The sequence below is a fragment of the Porites lutea genome, chromosome 5 (assembly GCF_958299795.1).
Source record: "Porites lutea chromosome 5, jaPorLute2.1, whole genome shotgun sequence".
In the NCBI taxonomy this organism is placed as follows: domain Eukaryota; kingdom Metazoa; phylum Cnidaria; class Anthozoa; order Scleractinia; family Poritidae; genus Porites; species Porites lutea.
In genome coordinates this window covers 3,501,701-3,520,312 of record NC_133205.1, presented here as the reverse complement: position 1 = coordinate 3,520,312, position 18,612 = coordinate 3,501,701, and the positions used below count along the sequence as shown (strand labels likewise).

The 18,612-nt window shown below is 40.9% G+C and overlaps 1 protein-coding gene across 1 annotated transcript; it reads left to right on the top strand.

The window, feature by feature from the left end:
* Nucleotides 1-7,382: 7,382 nt before the first annotated feature.
* LOC140936858 (uncharacterized) lies at nt 7,383-10,235 on the top strand. Its single transcript, XM_073386365.1, has 2 exons — nt 7,383-8,705; nt 9,270-10,235. Exons 1-2 carry the CDS (start codon nt 7,383-7,385, stop codon nt 10,233-10,235), a joined length of 2,289 nt encoding a protein of 762 aa, XP_073242466.1.
* Nucleotides 10,236-18,612: the final 8,377 nt, after the last annotated feature.

Sequence of the window (18,612 nt, the reverse complement as noted above, 5' to 3'; positions counted from 1 at the left end):
GAGAAAATCGAGAATCACACGACACTCGTCAAAAAATCGAATTTTTTTTTATTTTGCCAAAACATCCCTTTTAGTGACCTTATTTAAGGAAAAATAGTTTTGGGTTCAAACGATTCATTTCAAAGGAGAAATTAGGAAAAGTTTAAAAAATCGATTTTACGCTCGTTTTTCGCACAAAACACGGCAGGATGCAATGGCAACTTCGAGAGAAGGGTGAACGCGTAAGAAACATTCCCTGACATTGAAACTTCACCGAATTATTATTTTGTTCTTACTCTTGAAAATCCTAAAAGAAAATTTGATAAACAATGCTTTACATTTTTATAATCGACAAGTCTAAAGAGGTCATATTTGTGACGTTAGACGTGCTAGAAAATGAAGGCCAACTTTGACTATTAAAAAAGGCCTCTGGTATATGCCGCTTGATCATAAAATCAATATAAAATGGAACCTTGGCTTTTGTACTAACTTACTGGAAAGTTTTAGCTCTGGAAATCAAATATCATCCTGACACCAAAGCAAGCGGTGAGAGCAATAATATTGAATTGGGAAATTTATGCAAATTAGACGGCTTGCGGACGGTTGTCAAACTAAAAGAAAGGTTTTACATGAAAGGATTACTCACCATTGCTTGTAACACGTTTTTACGGCAAGGAAAGTTATTTCCAACTTCTTTTGCGTCGTTTTGAGTCACAAAATATATAATTTTTAGCCAAAAGACAAACGTACGTTTGCTCAGCAACTGCGTCCGAATCCGGCCGTGAATCGAAATAAAGTCACAACACGTCGAAGCAAGAGTTACAAGAGTTTTTACTTCAGTCAGGAGGCAAAAGGAATAAAAATTCATCGCAAACTAATGCCTTCGATTTTGAAAACCTTTCATCACTTCAATCGTTCGTCGGCTGATTTATTTATTATAATAAACATCGCATAAGATCGTATGACCTTTGGTGTGACCGGAAATTGGTCACACGCTTTAGTCACGTCATCATGCTGTCACGAAATTTTCGTAGCTGTTGTCAGCAATTTTAATACAGTTTTCACATTTTTTGACAAGAAATCCTCTCATCGCAGTAGAAACAGCCATGCATATTTATTTTTCTTTTATTTACCTACTAGGCTTTGAAACAGCTTTTTTGCCTTCGAAGTACTAAACAGGAGGGGTACCTCGGATTCCAAGTGTCGTGAGTGATCCGTGGAAGCGAAAATTAAGACCAAAAAAGAACGAATATTTTGAATACTTAAGTAAAGCCACAGCTAAAAAAAAAAAATTGTTCAAAATATTTTCAAACTAAGAAAAAAACATACCTCGATCATCCCCGTGACTTGGAATCTGGCCAGAGTCCCCCCTCCCCCTCCCCTCCTCCCCTATGCCGGGTCAAAATACTAAGTTCCCCCGGCCCAATGTCCCATAGTCAAGGGAGTATACTCTCTTGCTGTAGTAAAGAACTTGCAGAATAATACCAATTCTCCGTGGCCAACGGATTCAACGCTACAGTTTACTTTTGGTTTTGCTTGTTGATTTTTTCGCTATTTGCTCACGATCAGGAGCCTATAACCCCAACCACGACCAAATTAGGAAACCTGTTATTACCAGAAAAAAAAAAACACAAAGAAACAGTCAGTCAGATAGACAGTACATAATTGAAAAGACCTCGACTAAGATTAAAAAAAATCAATACATGACACTGTCGAATGCGAAAACCCAGAAACCATTTTGTGGAAAAAAGGTTCGCATACAGCTATCAGCTGCTTTTGTCCACAACTCGCCGGTAGAGGTGCGCGGAAACTAGTGATTGTGAAATGGCTTCAAACTATGATCCTATACTGTTGGAATATTACTTATCACAGAAAGCTACACCTGATTTCTTCTAGCAGACCCAATCCTCTTGGTTCGTGTGGACAAAGTAGCTCATCCCGGCTATTTGCACCATGCTACCATAGTCTCCCTAGATTCCCAAGCCTCGCAAGCAGACCTTCCTGTCCCACGAACGTTGGGTAGGATTGTAGGACGAGCCAAAAGAAAGTGAAGGCTATAGGCTCCCGCGATGATGCAAGGAAGGTCGAGTATTATATTCCCCTATCCTGGTCGCCCAGGGTAAGTCTGCGGAGGAGAGTGACTGAGGGGCTGTATGTTCGAAAAGTTGACTAACGCCCCCGGGACTAACGCTTTCCCCCTGCTTCTTCTTATTCGCTTGATAGTGATTTCCTGTTGTTAAACGTTTGAACAACAGGGCCCTAAGTACTGTGTTTCGTCTTGCACTAAAAACCCATAAACCTTATAAATTTCACTGTGGGACTTCAACACCTCCCTTGAATGATCCATTTCGCTAAACGGGACCTCAAAACAACGATTCTGTGTATCCTAAGGGAGTGTATACTATACTTTCCTGGCTCTCGTCACTCACAGTGAGGTGATGGTGGCTTACACAGTCCAACCTCCATGTGCGACTGCCAATCCAAAAGACCAAATTTTCCCAGTCAAAGCCTTACAGTTGGAACTTCCAGTAAACGACCACCTTCTTGTAAGTGACTGCGACCACTTTTTGGGTGTCACGGTTAATTGTTTTCCATAAGCGACCAGTTGACGCATTCTCTGCTCTCTATTTTTGCTGTGTGCACTATGTTCCTTAGAAAATATGAAGACCTTTAGCGACATCGTGGAACTACACATATCCTAACTTAGTAGATGTAGCCAACAAAGTGAAGATTATGTTGTGATTCTAGACTATTCTATATCTCACTCACCTGAATCCCTCTTTAAATTGAGCATGATTTAAAAGCTGTATTTGTCAAAAGAGGTAAAAGATAATATTTTGCCAGGAATTTGTTACACCGCCATTTAATAGAATGTGCCTGGACCTCTTCTCGGAATAGACCCCATGTGGTCCGATTCTTCTAAACGACCACCTCCCGTTAGGGACCACTAAGTCTTTGCATTTTTGGTGGTCGCTTACTGGAGGTACGACTGTATTACTTTGACCTATCAGAGGCTTACCGATAATAAAGGGGATCTGGAAGGGGGCATGGATGCGACAATCACATGCAGGTCGCTTACTTAAAATAGTAGACATCTAACTGACAATCAAAGTTTGTGCTTATTATTGGGGTTATCTGGTGTTTACTCACCTCCCAAGCTACCGTGGGCGAGCCAACTTTTCCTCCATTTCCTTACAAAACTTGGTAAACCATTTACATGAGAAACAAAAGGTTGGTTCGGATAGACGCCTTACTACCAGTAGTGGGCGGAGTTGAGGGCTTCCGGAAGTCAGCCCTCCACTGAGCCGGTAGTGGTGGCCTCACCCTTCCAGCCCGGCTAATATTTCTCCACTTTGGCTCGCCCAGCTACAATCGGCGACAAAATGAGTTGAGACACTTCGCCCAAAAGTAGGCTTTTTTACGTTTTATGAACTTCAAAAGGAGGAAATATAGCTTTCCTCCCCCATCCCCTCCGTACAATGTTGTGCCCTTGTTCTAGCTACCTATAGAAAACAACAAACACCCCAACTTTGAATGGAGGGGACAGGGAAGGGTGCGGATTCGTTTGTTCTCCGAAGTCACCCTATTTGTCTCAACAATTTTGTCGCCGATTGTAGTTGGGACAACACGGTCAAGGCTAGACAAAGACAGCATGCGCAAGCACTGTTGACTCGGACAAAGTGGTCAGTTTTTTCCTCATATAAACGCTCGCAAAAGACGGCTCGGCTGGGAGGTTGACCTTCTCTCCGGCACAGCTTTTCTCCATCCATGGGTTCCAAACAGTCTTTTAGCAGTCACGTTTGAAATTTATAGGAAAATGATGTAGCACTTCAAAAAATAATAATAATAAAAATACACTTTTTTCACAGCCTGTCAATGCCTAGAAGGTGTCTATAAAAGAAATCAACTGCAAAACAGGAGTCAATTTCAGTTTTTTGCGCTTTTCACGCTAGCACTGCGAAGCGGACTGGGGGCGCGAGACATGCGCGATGCATGGGGAACAAGTTCTGCAGGCTATAAAAGAAATTAAAAAATAAATAAATAAATAAAGCAGGCCTGATTTTATTTCGATGAGTCTATTTTTTGTCGAAAGCAAACGTGAAAAATCGTATTAAAATTCGTGACAGTATGCTAACGTGACTTGAGGGTGTGACCGATTTCCGGTCACACGCCAAAGGTCATACGATCTTGTGTGATGTTTATTATCAGCCGGCGAACGACTGAAGTGATGAAAGGTTTTCAAAATCGAAGTCATTAGTTTGCGATGAATTTTCAATCTTTTGGCCTCCTGACTGAAGTTAAAACTCTTGCAACTCTTGCTTCTAAAGGACCGCAGTGACGTGTTGTGACTTTATTTCGATTCACGGCCGGATTCTGGCGCAGTCGCTGAGCAAACGTGCGTTTGTCTTTTGGACCTTTTGGCTTAAAATTATGGATTTTGTGACTCAAACCGACGCAACAGAAGTTGGAAATAACTTTCCTTGCCGTAAAAACGTGTTACAAGCAATGGTGAGTAATCCTTTCATGTAAAACCTTTCTTTTAGTTTGACAACCGTCCGCAAGCCGTCTAATTTGCATAAATTTCCCAATTCAATTGCTCTCACCGCTTGCTTTGGTGTCAGGATGATATTTGATTTCCAGAGCTAAAACTTTCCAGTAAGTTAGTACAAAAGCCAAGGTTCCATTTTATATTGATTTTATGATCAAGCGGCATATACCAGAGGCCTTTTTTAACAGTCAAAGTTGGCCTTCGTTTTCTAGCATGTCTAACGTCACAAATATGACCTCTTTAGACTTGTCGATTATAAAAATATAAGACATTGTTTTTCAATTTTTCTTCTAAGGTTTTCAAGAGTAAGAACAAAATAATAATTCGGTGAAGTTTCAGTGTCAGGGAATGTTTCTTACGCGTTCACCCTTCTCTCGAAGTTGCCATTGCATCCTGCCGTATTTTGTTCGAAAAACAGGAATAAAATCGATTTTTTAAACTTTTTTTAATTTCTCCTTTAAAATGAATCGTTTGAACCCAAAACTATTTTTCCTTAAATTAGGTCACTAAAAGGGATGTTTTGGCAAAATAATAAAAAATTCGATTTTTTGACGAGTGTCTTGCGATTCTCGATTTTCTCAGAAAATGGCTCTTAAAATCTGGCTTCTCACTTGTGCATGAATTATGCACTTTCACTAGATACAATCACATACTTTTTAGAAAGCTCTGCACCTTTGCACATACTACAGAGAGAAGTAGACTTAATTAAAATCAGTGTAAACAGGTTTACCTTCGACAAAATTTGCTGTTACCCTGTGTTTAAAGAAATCAAAAAAATGACAAAGATGTCTATAAGCAGTCCCCTAATCTCATTGTGCATTTACTGACATACAATTTCTCCAGACTGGTTGCTCTTTACTCATATATCTCCCCAGAATAAGATGGAGAATTTTATCAAAGATCCAAACATTTTCTCTTAGATGATATTTTTTTGATTCTCATAAAGCTTACTCTTGATGATGTGTCGATGTTGTTAGGAGAAAGTTGATATTGATCACTCTTGGGGACTTACAAAAATGGAGAAATCACATGCACACTCCTTAGGGGGCTAAGTTCAATCACCCTGAATTTTCTTTAACTTTTCTTGCACATTCACTCTTACAAAGGTATGTTTCAACGTTCTTGGCCCTAAAGAAACATTAATCTTAAGATTTTCTAGATGGCAATATGTTTTTATGAATTAAAATTCCTTTTCTGGCGAAAATAAACTTTTGGGGAGTGTTTGAGTAATACATCACAGCATGCCCGAGCTGTAAACCAGTGCTCAAAATTCTGACAGGCGACAAGAATCTTGCGACATCGCAAAGCGTCACCTTCACCGAACTTTAGGGACGGACCATTAGAAAAGTTATGGGGGGGAAGGGAATTTTCGAGCCGCAGGAATTGTTTTTCGCTATCAAATTCCATGTATGAATTATTTTTAGGCCATGGCATGAATATTTTTTAGTTTTAATTGACGTGCATGATTTTTTTCATTTAATTTTCCCTTGCGCGAATACTTTTTTTGTACCTCGCCCCCCCCCCCCCCCCCCATAAGTTTTCTAATGGTCCGTCCCTTAGGGACTTTTTATGACGATAAGACTCAGCCGAAGTCGCGTGACAGTAACGGTGACAACTGTCTGCAGTGCTCCTTACCTCATCACATAATTCTACAGAGAGACTGCATAAACTGAAGAGGAAAAGAAAGATTTGCAATTTAGAATCTTGTTTGTGACTAAAAGGTGAGCAAATCAACATATTTTTAAATGTAGACTGGGCTTATTAAAAGTGGACAGGAGCAAGAGGAGAACGGAAAATTACGGTACAGTCACGATTCTCCGATCCTTATATTTCATAAGACTTGTAACATTTCATTATACAGTCTTTAAAGGAAAACCCTTTAAGAAATCTTAATCCTTGGACTCGGTGACTCTTTTTACGCGAAGGCTTATGGCCGAAGTAGGAACAGAAATAAATATTTATTTTGATATTAGAGTCTTAATCACCAAAGCTGCTTTGATACAGGTCAATGAGGAAAGATGTCCGCATTCTACTACCCTAATAAAAATAAAAGGGGCTCACATCACACTTTTGAGGAGTACAATTTGTGGGTTCCTTTTAAAATCTTTACCGCCATGGTATATTGTCGCAGTAATTTGGTGAGCCGAAAAACTAAGGTGTATTTTTAAAAACTACTTGTTATTCAGCCCAGTAATTTTTTGGTAACCCTTGGGGGTAAATGAGCCTCGCCCACAAAACCAGATGGGGTATTTTTTTGGAATTTTCCGAAGAGCTCCGCGCCATTATTTCCAGAGTACTTCGCTCAGGCGGTATTTACAGCGAATGGAAAAGCACACACGTACATAGGTCTTGCTCAAGCTGGCAGAAAGAGTAAAAACAACTTTCTCTCCGCGTTCCTTCCTTATGGCCGCGGTAGACTACATTTCCAGTAGACTTTCTCCGAGTGAAAGCCTGTCCTCGCGAGGGCCTTAATTTTGTAGTCGACTTGGCAAGTCCACATCTCCTTCTACATCTGCCAAGGCGCACCGCACGGCCCTGGTACACCATACCTATGCCTTGCACGCGTCGGTTTTCCGTTCGGTTGTTTTTTATTATTTTTAGGGCGCTCTAGGCACGCGAGGAAAACACTCGTGTGCTCGCGCGTCGAAATTTCTCCCATTGAACGTACAAAAACGGCTCCCGATACGCAGGCTATACAATTAATTAGCCTCCAACGTGCACGTTCTCTTAAGTTGTCATCTCGCAACAATCCCTAGAAAGTAGCCTGGCATTGTTATCGTCCAAGTTTTAACACACCAAAGTCAAATAAAAAATATATCAAGATTGCGTTATATCTATCTTTTCACAGGACAACATGGTTCAAGTTGCAAGTCAGTCCTTGGTGAAGTTTATAGTTCTCGTTTGTTTTTCCTCACTAAAAAATGTTTATGGCAATTCTGTGAATGTGCAGCAGCGTCCTACTCCTTTTACCAGCATACAATCTTGTATTGATAACCTGAATGAACCTGGAGACGAATGCGTTATTCCCGGTGGACGCTACCATGAACACGTGACCGTCAATAACAAGCATGGTACTCCCGACAAACCCATAATCATCCGGGGCCTTGAAGATGATTACCCAATCATCGATGGAACCGTTCAGCTTGAGCCCAAGGGAGGGTGGGTGAGGGATGATAGTGGTGCATACAAGGCGGTCATAGATCAGGATATCTGGCAGTTATTCGTCGACGGTCAGATGATGACCAATGCCCGCTGGCCAAACGCACTCTGGTCCGACAAAACAGTTTTTAACTCTAGCTACTGGGCGAAATCATCCAATGCGTCCACAAGGGGCGTTATGGTTGATAACGGCTCGAAGAACTTGGCAGGAAGTGGCTTGAACGCCACTGGGGCCATGGCGATTCTTAACATTGGAAGCTTTAACACCTTTACAGCCATTGTTGAAAGCCACACACCTGGTACTCCAGCCTTCACTTATCATGATAAATTCGGTCCCATCAAGTTTAAACCTTATATAAATCAGTATTTTCTGGAAGATAAGTTAGAGTTTCTTGATCAACCCGAAGAATGGTTTTATGACAAAACAACGCGCACAGTTTACGTCATGACACCTAATGGCAAATCCCCCGAGGGACATGACGTCAGAGCCAAAGTGATGACGTATGCATTTAACATCACCAATTGTAGCCACGTGATTTTTCAAAAACTAACCTTTTTTGGCACAACGCTATGGGCTTCTACTTTGAACATCAACAACAACTTTATCAACAACCTGACGTTCCATTCGCTCAACTTTAGCTACCCTTCATACACACGACGAATGCTTCAAGAGACAGCACCGGCACTGTGGACCACAGTGAGGGCAAATAACAAAAGGAAGGGGCTTAACACGCTGACGTTTTTCAACAACACTTTCTTTGGAACCGACGGAGCCGTGTTGGAGTATAGCGGGTTAAACGTGACTCTTGCTAACAATTTGTTTGAGTATAACGACTGGACAGCAGCCAATATGGTGTATCAGAGTGGTGGTATAGGCACCATCATTTCCGGTGGAGTAGGCGACGTATATATAAGAAACACGCTAAGATTTAATGGAGCTAGTAGTGGAATCAGACCTGGCCTACGACCCATAGTTCGTCTAAACCATCTTCATCATCAGTGTTGGGGACTTATACAGGTAAACGAAAACAAACTATACTCACTCTTTTAAAGACTATCGCTCTATTTGCAACTTTGATTGAAAAAAAATAGTGTCGTGGAATAGGCTCTGTCCTTATCATTTCTCGATTGTGTTTGGAGCGGCCATGAAATATTGTTTGAATGTGGAATTAAAAAGGTGTTCGCTTTATCTTGGGTTTAGTTTAACCACCTTTCGAGGAAACGAGCCCTGATTGGTTGAAGCAGAATTTCCCTCCCGGCACGATCAATCAGTGACATCAGCATGGAATCTCTGCGCTCAGTTCTTCAGACGTCATTTCGCGTGAAAATCAGTGGTGACGTCGCAAAATGTCGGCTATCTTCTCAGGCTAGATTAGGGATGGTTATAGATTTAATGTAGAGAAATGAAACTGAGCGTTTTTGACCATGAATTTCTTTGCTTCACAAGATTGTACCTAGAAAAGAATTAAGCCTATTGCAGTGTTTGTAGGAAATTATTCATCTATTAATACATTGTATGCACTAAGTAAAACATTTAGAGCTATTAGTTCTTTCAAATCCGGGCGTACTTGTTGCTTTACAGAATGACGGTAGTCACGTGCAGACAAAGATAGGACCGCAGAAGCACGCTCTGTTGGAGCAAAACTGGGTGCACTCAAGTCCCAAATATGGGCTGCGGTTTGACGGGCAACCGCCCAACATTGGAAGCAATGGGAGCATGCGCAGCAATGTGGTGTGGAAATGTGGAGGAATGATGGTGAAAGGGGACAACCACACCGTTCTGCATAATCTGGTCTTTAATAAATGGAACGAAAAGAAAGGCGATCACCAAGGAGCAAAATGTGCTCTATGCGTCTTGCGGTATGTGCGTAAAAACCCCGTGCCCATCAACAATGGCACGGTGGTCATGTACAATGCCGCTGATGTGGGGAACGGCGGAGTTCATGGAGGGAAGGTATACCCGCTGGCCGGACGCGTTGTCAAGTTTAATGTAATTTCAAATGTCAGCAAGCAGCTTGTTGATCCTGATAACTTTGATTTTCGTCCTTTGTCCAATTCGTCGTACCTACTGCATGGCGCTGGTCCGTATCGTTATGATCCGAAGTTGACGCACTATTGGATTCCAGGGCGTCAACTTTACAAGGCAAGCACTCCTGTCCCCCCAGATAACGGTGTGAACGTCAATCCTGACAGGAGGGACACTTTGATGTGGCTGAATGCTTATGGGGGTTCAGTTCATCGGGTATATTTTGGCACTAGCAGGGAGGGGGTGGGCAGAGCCACGCATGACTCACCAGAGTACCTTGGATTGGTTGAAAACGAGAGCAACGTGTTCTATCTAAAGAGAGTTCTGTATCCTCAAACCAAGTATTTCTGGCGTGTTGATGCTGAAGTGAGCCCATCCGAGATATACAAGGGTGATGTGTGGTCTTTCACTACAGGTGAAGGCTTTCCTGGCCTGCCAAATGCGGAAATCGCTTGGAATTCAAGGCTTTTCCTTTCCTTTCAAATTACCATGACCATGTTATTGATGCTCATGATTCACTAGCGGTTTTCACGTAGCTAGTATCTTTTTTTTTGACATTGATTTGATTTCCAGTCTATGATTTCCAGATTATCTTTAGATGGTATTCTGCAAAAATAGTTTAATCTAAGTGCTTGTTTAGTATTAAACAGGCTGTGTCCATAGCTACTGGACATCGACGTTAACATCAGTTTGATTAACCTTAATACGTTATTTTATCAGTTTCTAGGGTGCCTTTTCAAACAAGCTTGGCTGTCATGTTTAAGTTACTATTAAGGAGATTCTTTTTTGGTAAATTTCATCTTAATTTCATCTTCATTTTACGACACTGATTTAAAACTAGGTAGTCATTTTTCGGGGGAGGTGTGTCATTATTTTTGGTTAAAATCTTTGTGTTGCCTTTGTTTACCGAATTAAAATCAGTCCTTTTTTATTCTCTGGTGGGAATTGTTCGTTCAGATATTTATATCTAATACTCTTGCTACTATACAGGCTGCTGTTTATAACAAGTTTTACGAAATAAACTGATTCGAAATAACGTTTAATTATTACCATTCCGCGTCATAAAATTCGGGAGCGCATTCCTTTCGTATTATTCTTGGGAGTCAAATATTATTTTGTTTTTTAACTTTCCCGTATCCCGTGCCCGTTCCGAAAAATTGCGTGATTGTTATTGGCTGCAACTTCGAATCACGTGCAAGTCAGGTTGGATTGCACAAGCAGAAAAAAGTTACTGCGTCAGCAAAAGAGGGAAAAGTAAGCTTACTGCGTAGAGGAGGACAAAATCCCGGTGGGGGTACTTTAGGAATTTCTGGGTGAGGATGTGCCGCTGGTACCCTGGAACCCTTAACCTATACCAGAGCTAGTTCAGCTGAATTTTGCTACCCTATACCAGAGTAAACTCTCCAAATCCCCCCTATCCTAGAGTAGCTGTTTTCCAGAAACTACTGAGGTCACTAGCACAGTCTAGCCAAAACAAAACCTTACACCACAATCCCTAGTCTAGATAAAATCTTCAACCAACTGATCAGTTTCGTGAAAAATGATACCCTATTCTAGACCCAAACGCTCTGATTTATATACCCTATCCTAGAGTAAACTGCTTAAAAACCATACCCTTCACAGCGGCACATACCTATATAGCCCATATATGGAAGTACTTCCCCCCCCCCCGGGAAAAAATCAGGGCTATGCTCTAACTTAAGGCGCCCGGTCGCCTGAGGCGACTAAGACCTGGTCTCGGGCGACTGAAAATATTGTCCAGCCGGGCGACATGCTGGTGTTGGTTTCTTGATTTAAAGACAAAAAGCTAGAATTTGTTACTGGCGACTTCGTAGCTCGCTAGGCCTCTTAGCGGCCTAAAATAAACGTTCCGCTCGCTTAGAAGGCGATCTTTGATGTTATGACGCAGGAAAATTAGCGAGAGTAAAACTAGTAACCCTTAGGGTGTGGCCCTTTCGCGAGCGAAACATTCGCGCGCCCGAAATAAACGCCTGCACTGCAGGCTAATTGTTTTCTATCTGCATTAAATCGAAGATTGCAGAGAGCAAAACACAGAATGAACTGCAACATTGTTGAAATGCCATCAACAGACGCATTATTAATAATATTGTCAGCAGGCTTATTAATATTAATAATATTTCTGTTAGCAGACAGTCAGGCTATTAAAAGTAATGCAGCATGCTTCCATTGCACCTGTGGTAGCATTGTTTCTGGCCACTTTTGAAAATAATTGAGGATACTGTATTGTTTTTTGAAGATTAGCTTTATTTGTACTTCTAGACTTTACGACAACACGTCTGACCATTACTGTCAACGTCATCACACCGCTTATATCCTGACGGACAGGCTGAACCCAACTTTTTTCCTGACGTCCCAGAAGTGACATATTTCAAGCTGCACTGACAGTTTGGATAAGAGGCCAACGAACGATGTTCCAAGTCTGAAGAAAAGAAAAGTTGTATACAACTCAGTATAATCAGCTCTCGCCGGTTACATCCTCTGGAATAGCGTTATTTTGTATCCATGAGCGAGTGAAATCTGAGCTTTAAAGTGCTTAGCACAATATTTTGTAAATCAGTTCTTTCTGAAGTATATAATATGATGGTTCAATATTGCAAATATGGACTGCACGTTTTGGAGTTATGAGATTGAATTTACCTCTCCATTTGATCATCCCCGACATAAAAATCCTGGACTATCCTGTATACCCCCTCATTGATTATAACATAAAAATCTGCCATAACTGCAATCGTTGGCAAATATTTTGCTCTTTTATTCAGTGTATGATTCCCATTTCATAAAGGCTTTTATTTACTAAGTTTTAATAAAACAAAAATTTCTGTGAGGACCATGGCAAATTGGAAGGATCTCTTGGCTGTTGTTTTGAACGCTTATGATTTGACTAGTTTTGTCATAGTAAGTACAAAAGAAAGTTTGCTTCAAAACAGAGATTTTGCACATTTTTTTTAAAAAGTGGGTTATCCATTTGTCAAAGTATTTTCAGTCTGAAAACCAAGAATTTCTTATGTGGGGAAGCTGAAGGTGCCGTAGAAAAATGGAAGGGTGCCTAGTTCTTACCCGCATCAGGGCCGTTTATACGAGAAAAAAAAAAAGCCGCGGCTTACTATAGCCGCGGCTTACATAAGACGCGAACACCCCGTATAAATGGTACAAAATCTATGTTCACGGCTTATTCAACCCAAGGCCAGCTCAAGCCGCGGCTTATCCTGGCCGAGGGGTTTTGGGATGGGCTTCTCCAAGCCGCGGCTTACCTTGGACGTGAAAGCGTTCGTCTGAATGCACTCAAACGTTGTCCGCGGCTTGCTGAAGCCGTGAACGACTGCTGCGCAAGCTCTATTTTTTAATTATATCCCAGACCTTCACGGCCGAGAGGCGCGCGTTGCAGTGGCGTGAAAATGAGGTTTGTTTACATTTACATTTACAAAGTGGAAAATGGCGGATAGAGATTCATGTAAAAAAGAAATGTGTGGAGTGCCCCAGAAGAAAAACAAATCCTGCTCATATGCAGCGAGCTTGAGATTGCGGGGACATCTCGATGAAACCACTCAACGGATCGCTGTCGAAACTTTCGTCGGGGTTTTCGCATAAGTTTCCCAATTTTCTTTGACCAATTAATTACCTGGGAACCCAACAACCAATCTTGACCGAAGAGACAGTTTAAATTAAAATGAAAAAGATAGTGAAAAAAAACAGCGTTTTTTACGGGCCAAAGCCAGTCGTTTAGCTTTTTTGCTCGCCCAAGCCATTGTTGCGAGATGCAAACGCAATTACCCCAAAACGAGGCACCAAACACCACTACGTCATCATTGGACCGATCTGGCCGCGAACTAAGCCGTGAACCATTTATACGAGCAGTTCGCGTCTAATATAAGCCGTACTCGTATAAATGGTTCCTTTCGCGTCTTATGTAAGCCGCGGCTTATTTTCTCTCGTATAAACGGCCCTATTGTTACTTAAAAAACAAGCAGTGAAGCATAACCACCATCATTGGAAACAGTATAAAAAAGCAAAGAATGACGTGAATGCTAGTATCAAAGCTTCTAAAACTAAATACCTCAGTGACAGAATAAAAAATAGTAGCGGTAATAAACTATAAAAGCTCCTTAGGTCGCAAATCCAATACAACTGTTATAAATGAATTATCCTTTGTTGGGAAAAGATTTACTGACAAACAGGCGATAGCCGATTAAAAAATAGAAAATAGATAAAACGTGAAATCTGCCTGAAAATTATATCAAGTCTTACCTTCATTAGGAATAAATGCTCTGCCCGGCTCTCTCCTCTTAAGCCATTCCATAAAGCTCTCCTTCTCACGCCAGTTTCCACTAGCAAAACCAACAATAGCTAATCCAATCAATAGAATAGTAAGACGATTCATGGTGTTTTCAGTCTAGAGCTAAGAAAACATAAGTTCTGATAAATAGCCAGTTTTTAGACGTAAGAAATACCATTGCAATACCATTTCGGTTTTTACACCAAGAGTAACCGACAAATCCTTGACAATGTCAAGAAAAGCTAAATCATTAGAGCTAACAAGCATACTATCTTGTGCATTTAGATATGGGGAAGGATTTGGCGCTTGAATCAATTACCGCTTCATTCTTATAAATTTGGACCGGTACTGCTTAATAATTTCTCTTGAAATGGTACTGCAAGTTTTTTGCAATAAGTTTATAGGCACAAAAGAACCACGCAGTGGTATATCCTGGTGTATCTCTCTCATTGCTTTGGTGCATTTTGCCTGTAATTTGTTATGTGCATCGAAGCTCGAACATTTTTAATTGTGTTTTTAGTCGAGCCTTGCTTAACTAAAGAAACTGGACCCTTGATCTTTGATTCCTCTTAAAAATTATCCGCAGTTCCTTTTACACGGAAAACAAAAAACAACGCTAAACCTTGATTTGCTTATTCGTTAACACCCTTAGACTTCTTCGCATATGGCAGAAAGTGCAAAACTGAAATGGCGCGAAGTTTGCTTCGATCACTCAATCAAGCATATCTTTTTATACTACACCAGAAACGTTTATTGCAGTTGATCTAATGATTTTTGGTTGTCTAATCTTAATAAGTAATGTAATATACTTGGTAATCATACATACATCTTACCTTAACTCTGTGTTATATGCTGTCAGTTGTAAGACACCTTTCACACCCTCAAGGATAGCCTCCCACGCAAGCGAGTTTAGGGTATTTCTTCCCTCCCCACAAACGCCTGCTCAACCGAGGACAACAATCCTTTTCCATTGTTATATTTGTGAGGTAAGTGACCAATCAACGGTGTTGACAGGTTAAACACGACTGATAAGCTCGTGATAGTGTTAAAACGTGACCCAGAACGTGACCCTAAAGTTACCTTTTTCCTTCTTTTCTTTCCTTCGCTAAGGTTATGCAGTGCACGGAGAATTCTAAAATCTGACTGAGTAAATCTTACTTTTGCCGCTCCCAGTCTAACATTTATTAGAGGTCATGAAGGTTTCTCAACGTTTCATGCAGATCGCGTAGTTATCGGGTTAGCCTGCGGTCAAGGTCAGCTCTCCAGAGTTTGGAAAGTACAACGTGATTGGCTAAGCTTGGGAAAGGAATGTTGTCCTCGGTTGAGCAGGCGTTTGTGGGGAGGGACGAAATAGGAGCTCCCCTAGCCTGCGTGCCTGCGTGGCAGGCTTTCGAAAGGGAAGGGGAAGGGAAGTGAGGGCGCGAGACCGCGAGCGAGGGAGGAGGGGAGGTTCTTTTCCTTTCTCCCTCGCGCACTCTCGCGGCCAAATTCCCTCTTCCCTTTCCCCTTTCAATGCCTGCCACACAGGCTAGAGCTCCCCTAAAACGCCTGCGTGGGGGGCTACCTGAAGGACGAATGAGAGAAGTGAAGTGAAATCAATGATATACAGCTAAATGAAAAAAAGGTTGCTTTGGTGATTGGTCATTCGTTCACATGGAACAATGTAATGATTTACTTGAGTGAGCACCAAACAATAGATTTCTAATGCCCAAATTTCAATGCCCAAAGCAACCTTTATTGAATCAGCTATATACAGCTATTTCAAGAAACGTTGTCGGAAGAAAAGCAAAAAGCCTCTAAAGGGACAGGTTCACGGTTAAGCGAATGCTTATTAATTAAATTACTTCTTTCCGATTTATTATTCATTCTATCAGTTAATAATCCCACTCACATGTATCTGAGCGATCTCAGAGTGTATTTCAAAGTAGAATTGTATTCAGAGTAGCCTGAAGAAGGATGAAGGAGTACTAAAATCGCCGAAAAAAATAGTGGATTATGCCAACACTAACAACGTTGAGTTTATTGTTGACCCGATGATTTCATGCCATGGTTGATTAATTTACAGCTATTTGCAAATATTTAAAAGTTGATCAACTGCAAGTAACTGCCAGGAGAGTGTGCATATTGGTTCTTTGACAACATTATGACATGATCATACTGCATGCATAGACCATACAGCATGTCCCGGCAGAAAAACAGCATTTTGATAAATGAGCATGCGCTGAACCGTGAACTTGTCCCTTTAAGCCAAGACTGAAAGGTAATATGGGATTTTCATGACCTGCAGGTCCTATAGGAGTTTTGCGGCCACTCAAGTATGTTCCTGAGAACAGCATGGAACGTCTTTCTGTAAGTGAGAGTATTTCTAAGCGGTGGAAAACTCTTAAAACAGAGGTGGTTGGAGGGTCTTCAAACAGTAGGGAGCTTGAGCAACACATGCATTACGCTTTTTTGTCCGTGGCCGTTGTTGCCCTACTACGGTTGAAATGTGTCATGTTTTATAGGGGAAGTGAACAGCAGACCACAATTTTCTTTTCGTTTTTTTTAACTTAAAACTAGTTCTTTGGAATAGGCCACTTCCGAGTTCCAAAAACCGTCACTTTCAAAATGAGGCTAGGTGCACAACCTTTCTTATGAAAATGAGTTTTATTTGCATGAGAATGAAAAATGATTTCCATATCAAAGGCTGAGCACCTACCCTCGTTTTGAAACAGAGGCCCGGGGGAACTCGGAAATGGCCTAATACATTTCCAGAGAAATGGCCATCATTTAAAAAATTGAACGAGGTGGAATAAAGGCGATGTGGTTGTCCATACATTCTCATATACTTGTGTAGTGCAAAATATTACCTGCAGTAGACTTTGCCGAGCTTCAATTAATTAATTCTTGAGTTTGAACCATTATTCGGAAAAAAGCTTGTTTATTTTTATTTGTTTATTGTTTTTGCCCGCTTCGTTACTACGTTATGCAAATTGATTAAATCTAAAATTTTAAGTCATTTTCCTTGCTAATTAACTGAACAAAATTGCTTTCAAAGATGGGAATAAGCAAGAGTGTACTTCGACTGAAACGTAATGTTACTTTGTGCTTTTTTAACAACTAAATGTAAAAAGTATGGATCGTATAAATGACGAATAAAAATCAGCGACCAGTTTAGGGGAGTGATTGTTTGCCAGCAAAAGACGGATTTGAAACAATTTGAAACGGATTTGAAACATATGGCAGTGTTGTCCTTGTTTCCCACATGGCGCGAAAACTTTGATTGGTTTCATTGCTCTCATATGACAACATGCGGGTTTTTTTTCGCACGCTCAGTAGATCAAAGGATGTAATTTTTCATGAAAATAAAAAGTCAAAACACAAAGTTCTGCTTGACTTGTTTAGAAAATAATGTGTTAAATTTTTAGAAATCAACTAACAGCTCACTGATTTATTAATTTGGGCGACTAACTTGGAGGCCCGGACACCCCGACTAAAATGTTTGGGAGCCCAAAGGGCTTCTCCACGATTTCATTTGGGCGACCATCTTTTAGGCCTGGACACCCCAGCTAAAATGTTTGGGATCCCGAAGGGCTCCCTGATAATTTTCCTTAGAGCACAGTCTTGTGCCCTGTAGTTATTGGAAGTCTGATACATTACATGCTATTGTTGAATGTGGAAGTGCATTCATTGAGGATATTAGTAAAGCCGGAATGCAAATGTTAGTGAACTACCCCATACTCTTAACATATATGGTGGTAATATTGATGTAAGTTTTGTTTTGAGGAGCAAAGAAACCCTTCCGGTGTATTTAACAGTACATCTCTGTCTCTCCTGCAAACATTCGTTGTTGATACACTCCTCAACTGTCCAATGCCATTCAACATAATTCTTACTTACACTGACAAATCCCGCGTCAACGCCTTTAGGCGTCTTCTTGTTTCCTTTATAGACACAAGCATAATTCTTTAGCTCAGCTATATTTGTGGAATATCTTCTGCGCAAATCCCTTAATTTACGCATGGTCAGCGATAAATTGGCAATGCAAAAATGAATGCCAGGGATCGAGACAGGGAATTTGTCCCGTTTCACGGATTCAGTCTTAAGAAATTTGATCCATGAACTAATAACGTGAAGGTTGAACTCTCCTAAGTTCCTATGGGACAAATATCAACATTCGTTTCTGTTACATTTAAAACGTTTTTACTGCAGTCAAAGGCAAATTCACTGTTTACCATCCAAACCAGCCCACGATTTGTCGTTAGTTATCGCCGGCATTTTAGACTATTGCAGCACAAATTTGCCAATAGAATCTTATTGTAAGGTACTATTTATCAGTTAATTCTTGCGTCGCAGTTACAATCGCCTGAGTTTCACAATAAAATATGAAATGCAATGACAGTTCCTTACAAGGTCTTACTATACAACGCCTTATCAGTTTTTCGAGGGAAGGTAGCATAAAAGATGTCCGTCATTTACGAATTGACCGGTCTAGCTGGCCAATCCTGTCAAATAATTACATACTGTGTAATCACTGATAGTTCGGCCCATCATTTGACCGGTAACCACTTTTAATATTTTATGGGAATGATTCGTGAAATAGCGACCACTAGAGATGTAGGAGTT

Coding starts and splice junctions, on each gene's coding strand:
- LOC140936858 (XM_073386365.1), top strand. CDS start 7,383: ATGGTTCAAGTTGCAAGTCAGTCCTTGGTGAAGTTTATAGTTCTCGTT. Junction 8,706..9,269: donor AGTGTTGGGGACTTATACAG/GTAAACGAAAAC, acceptor GTTGCTTTACAG/AATGACGGTAGTCACGTGCA.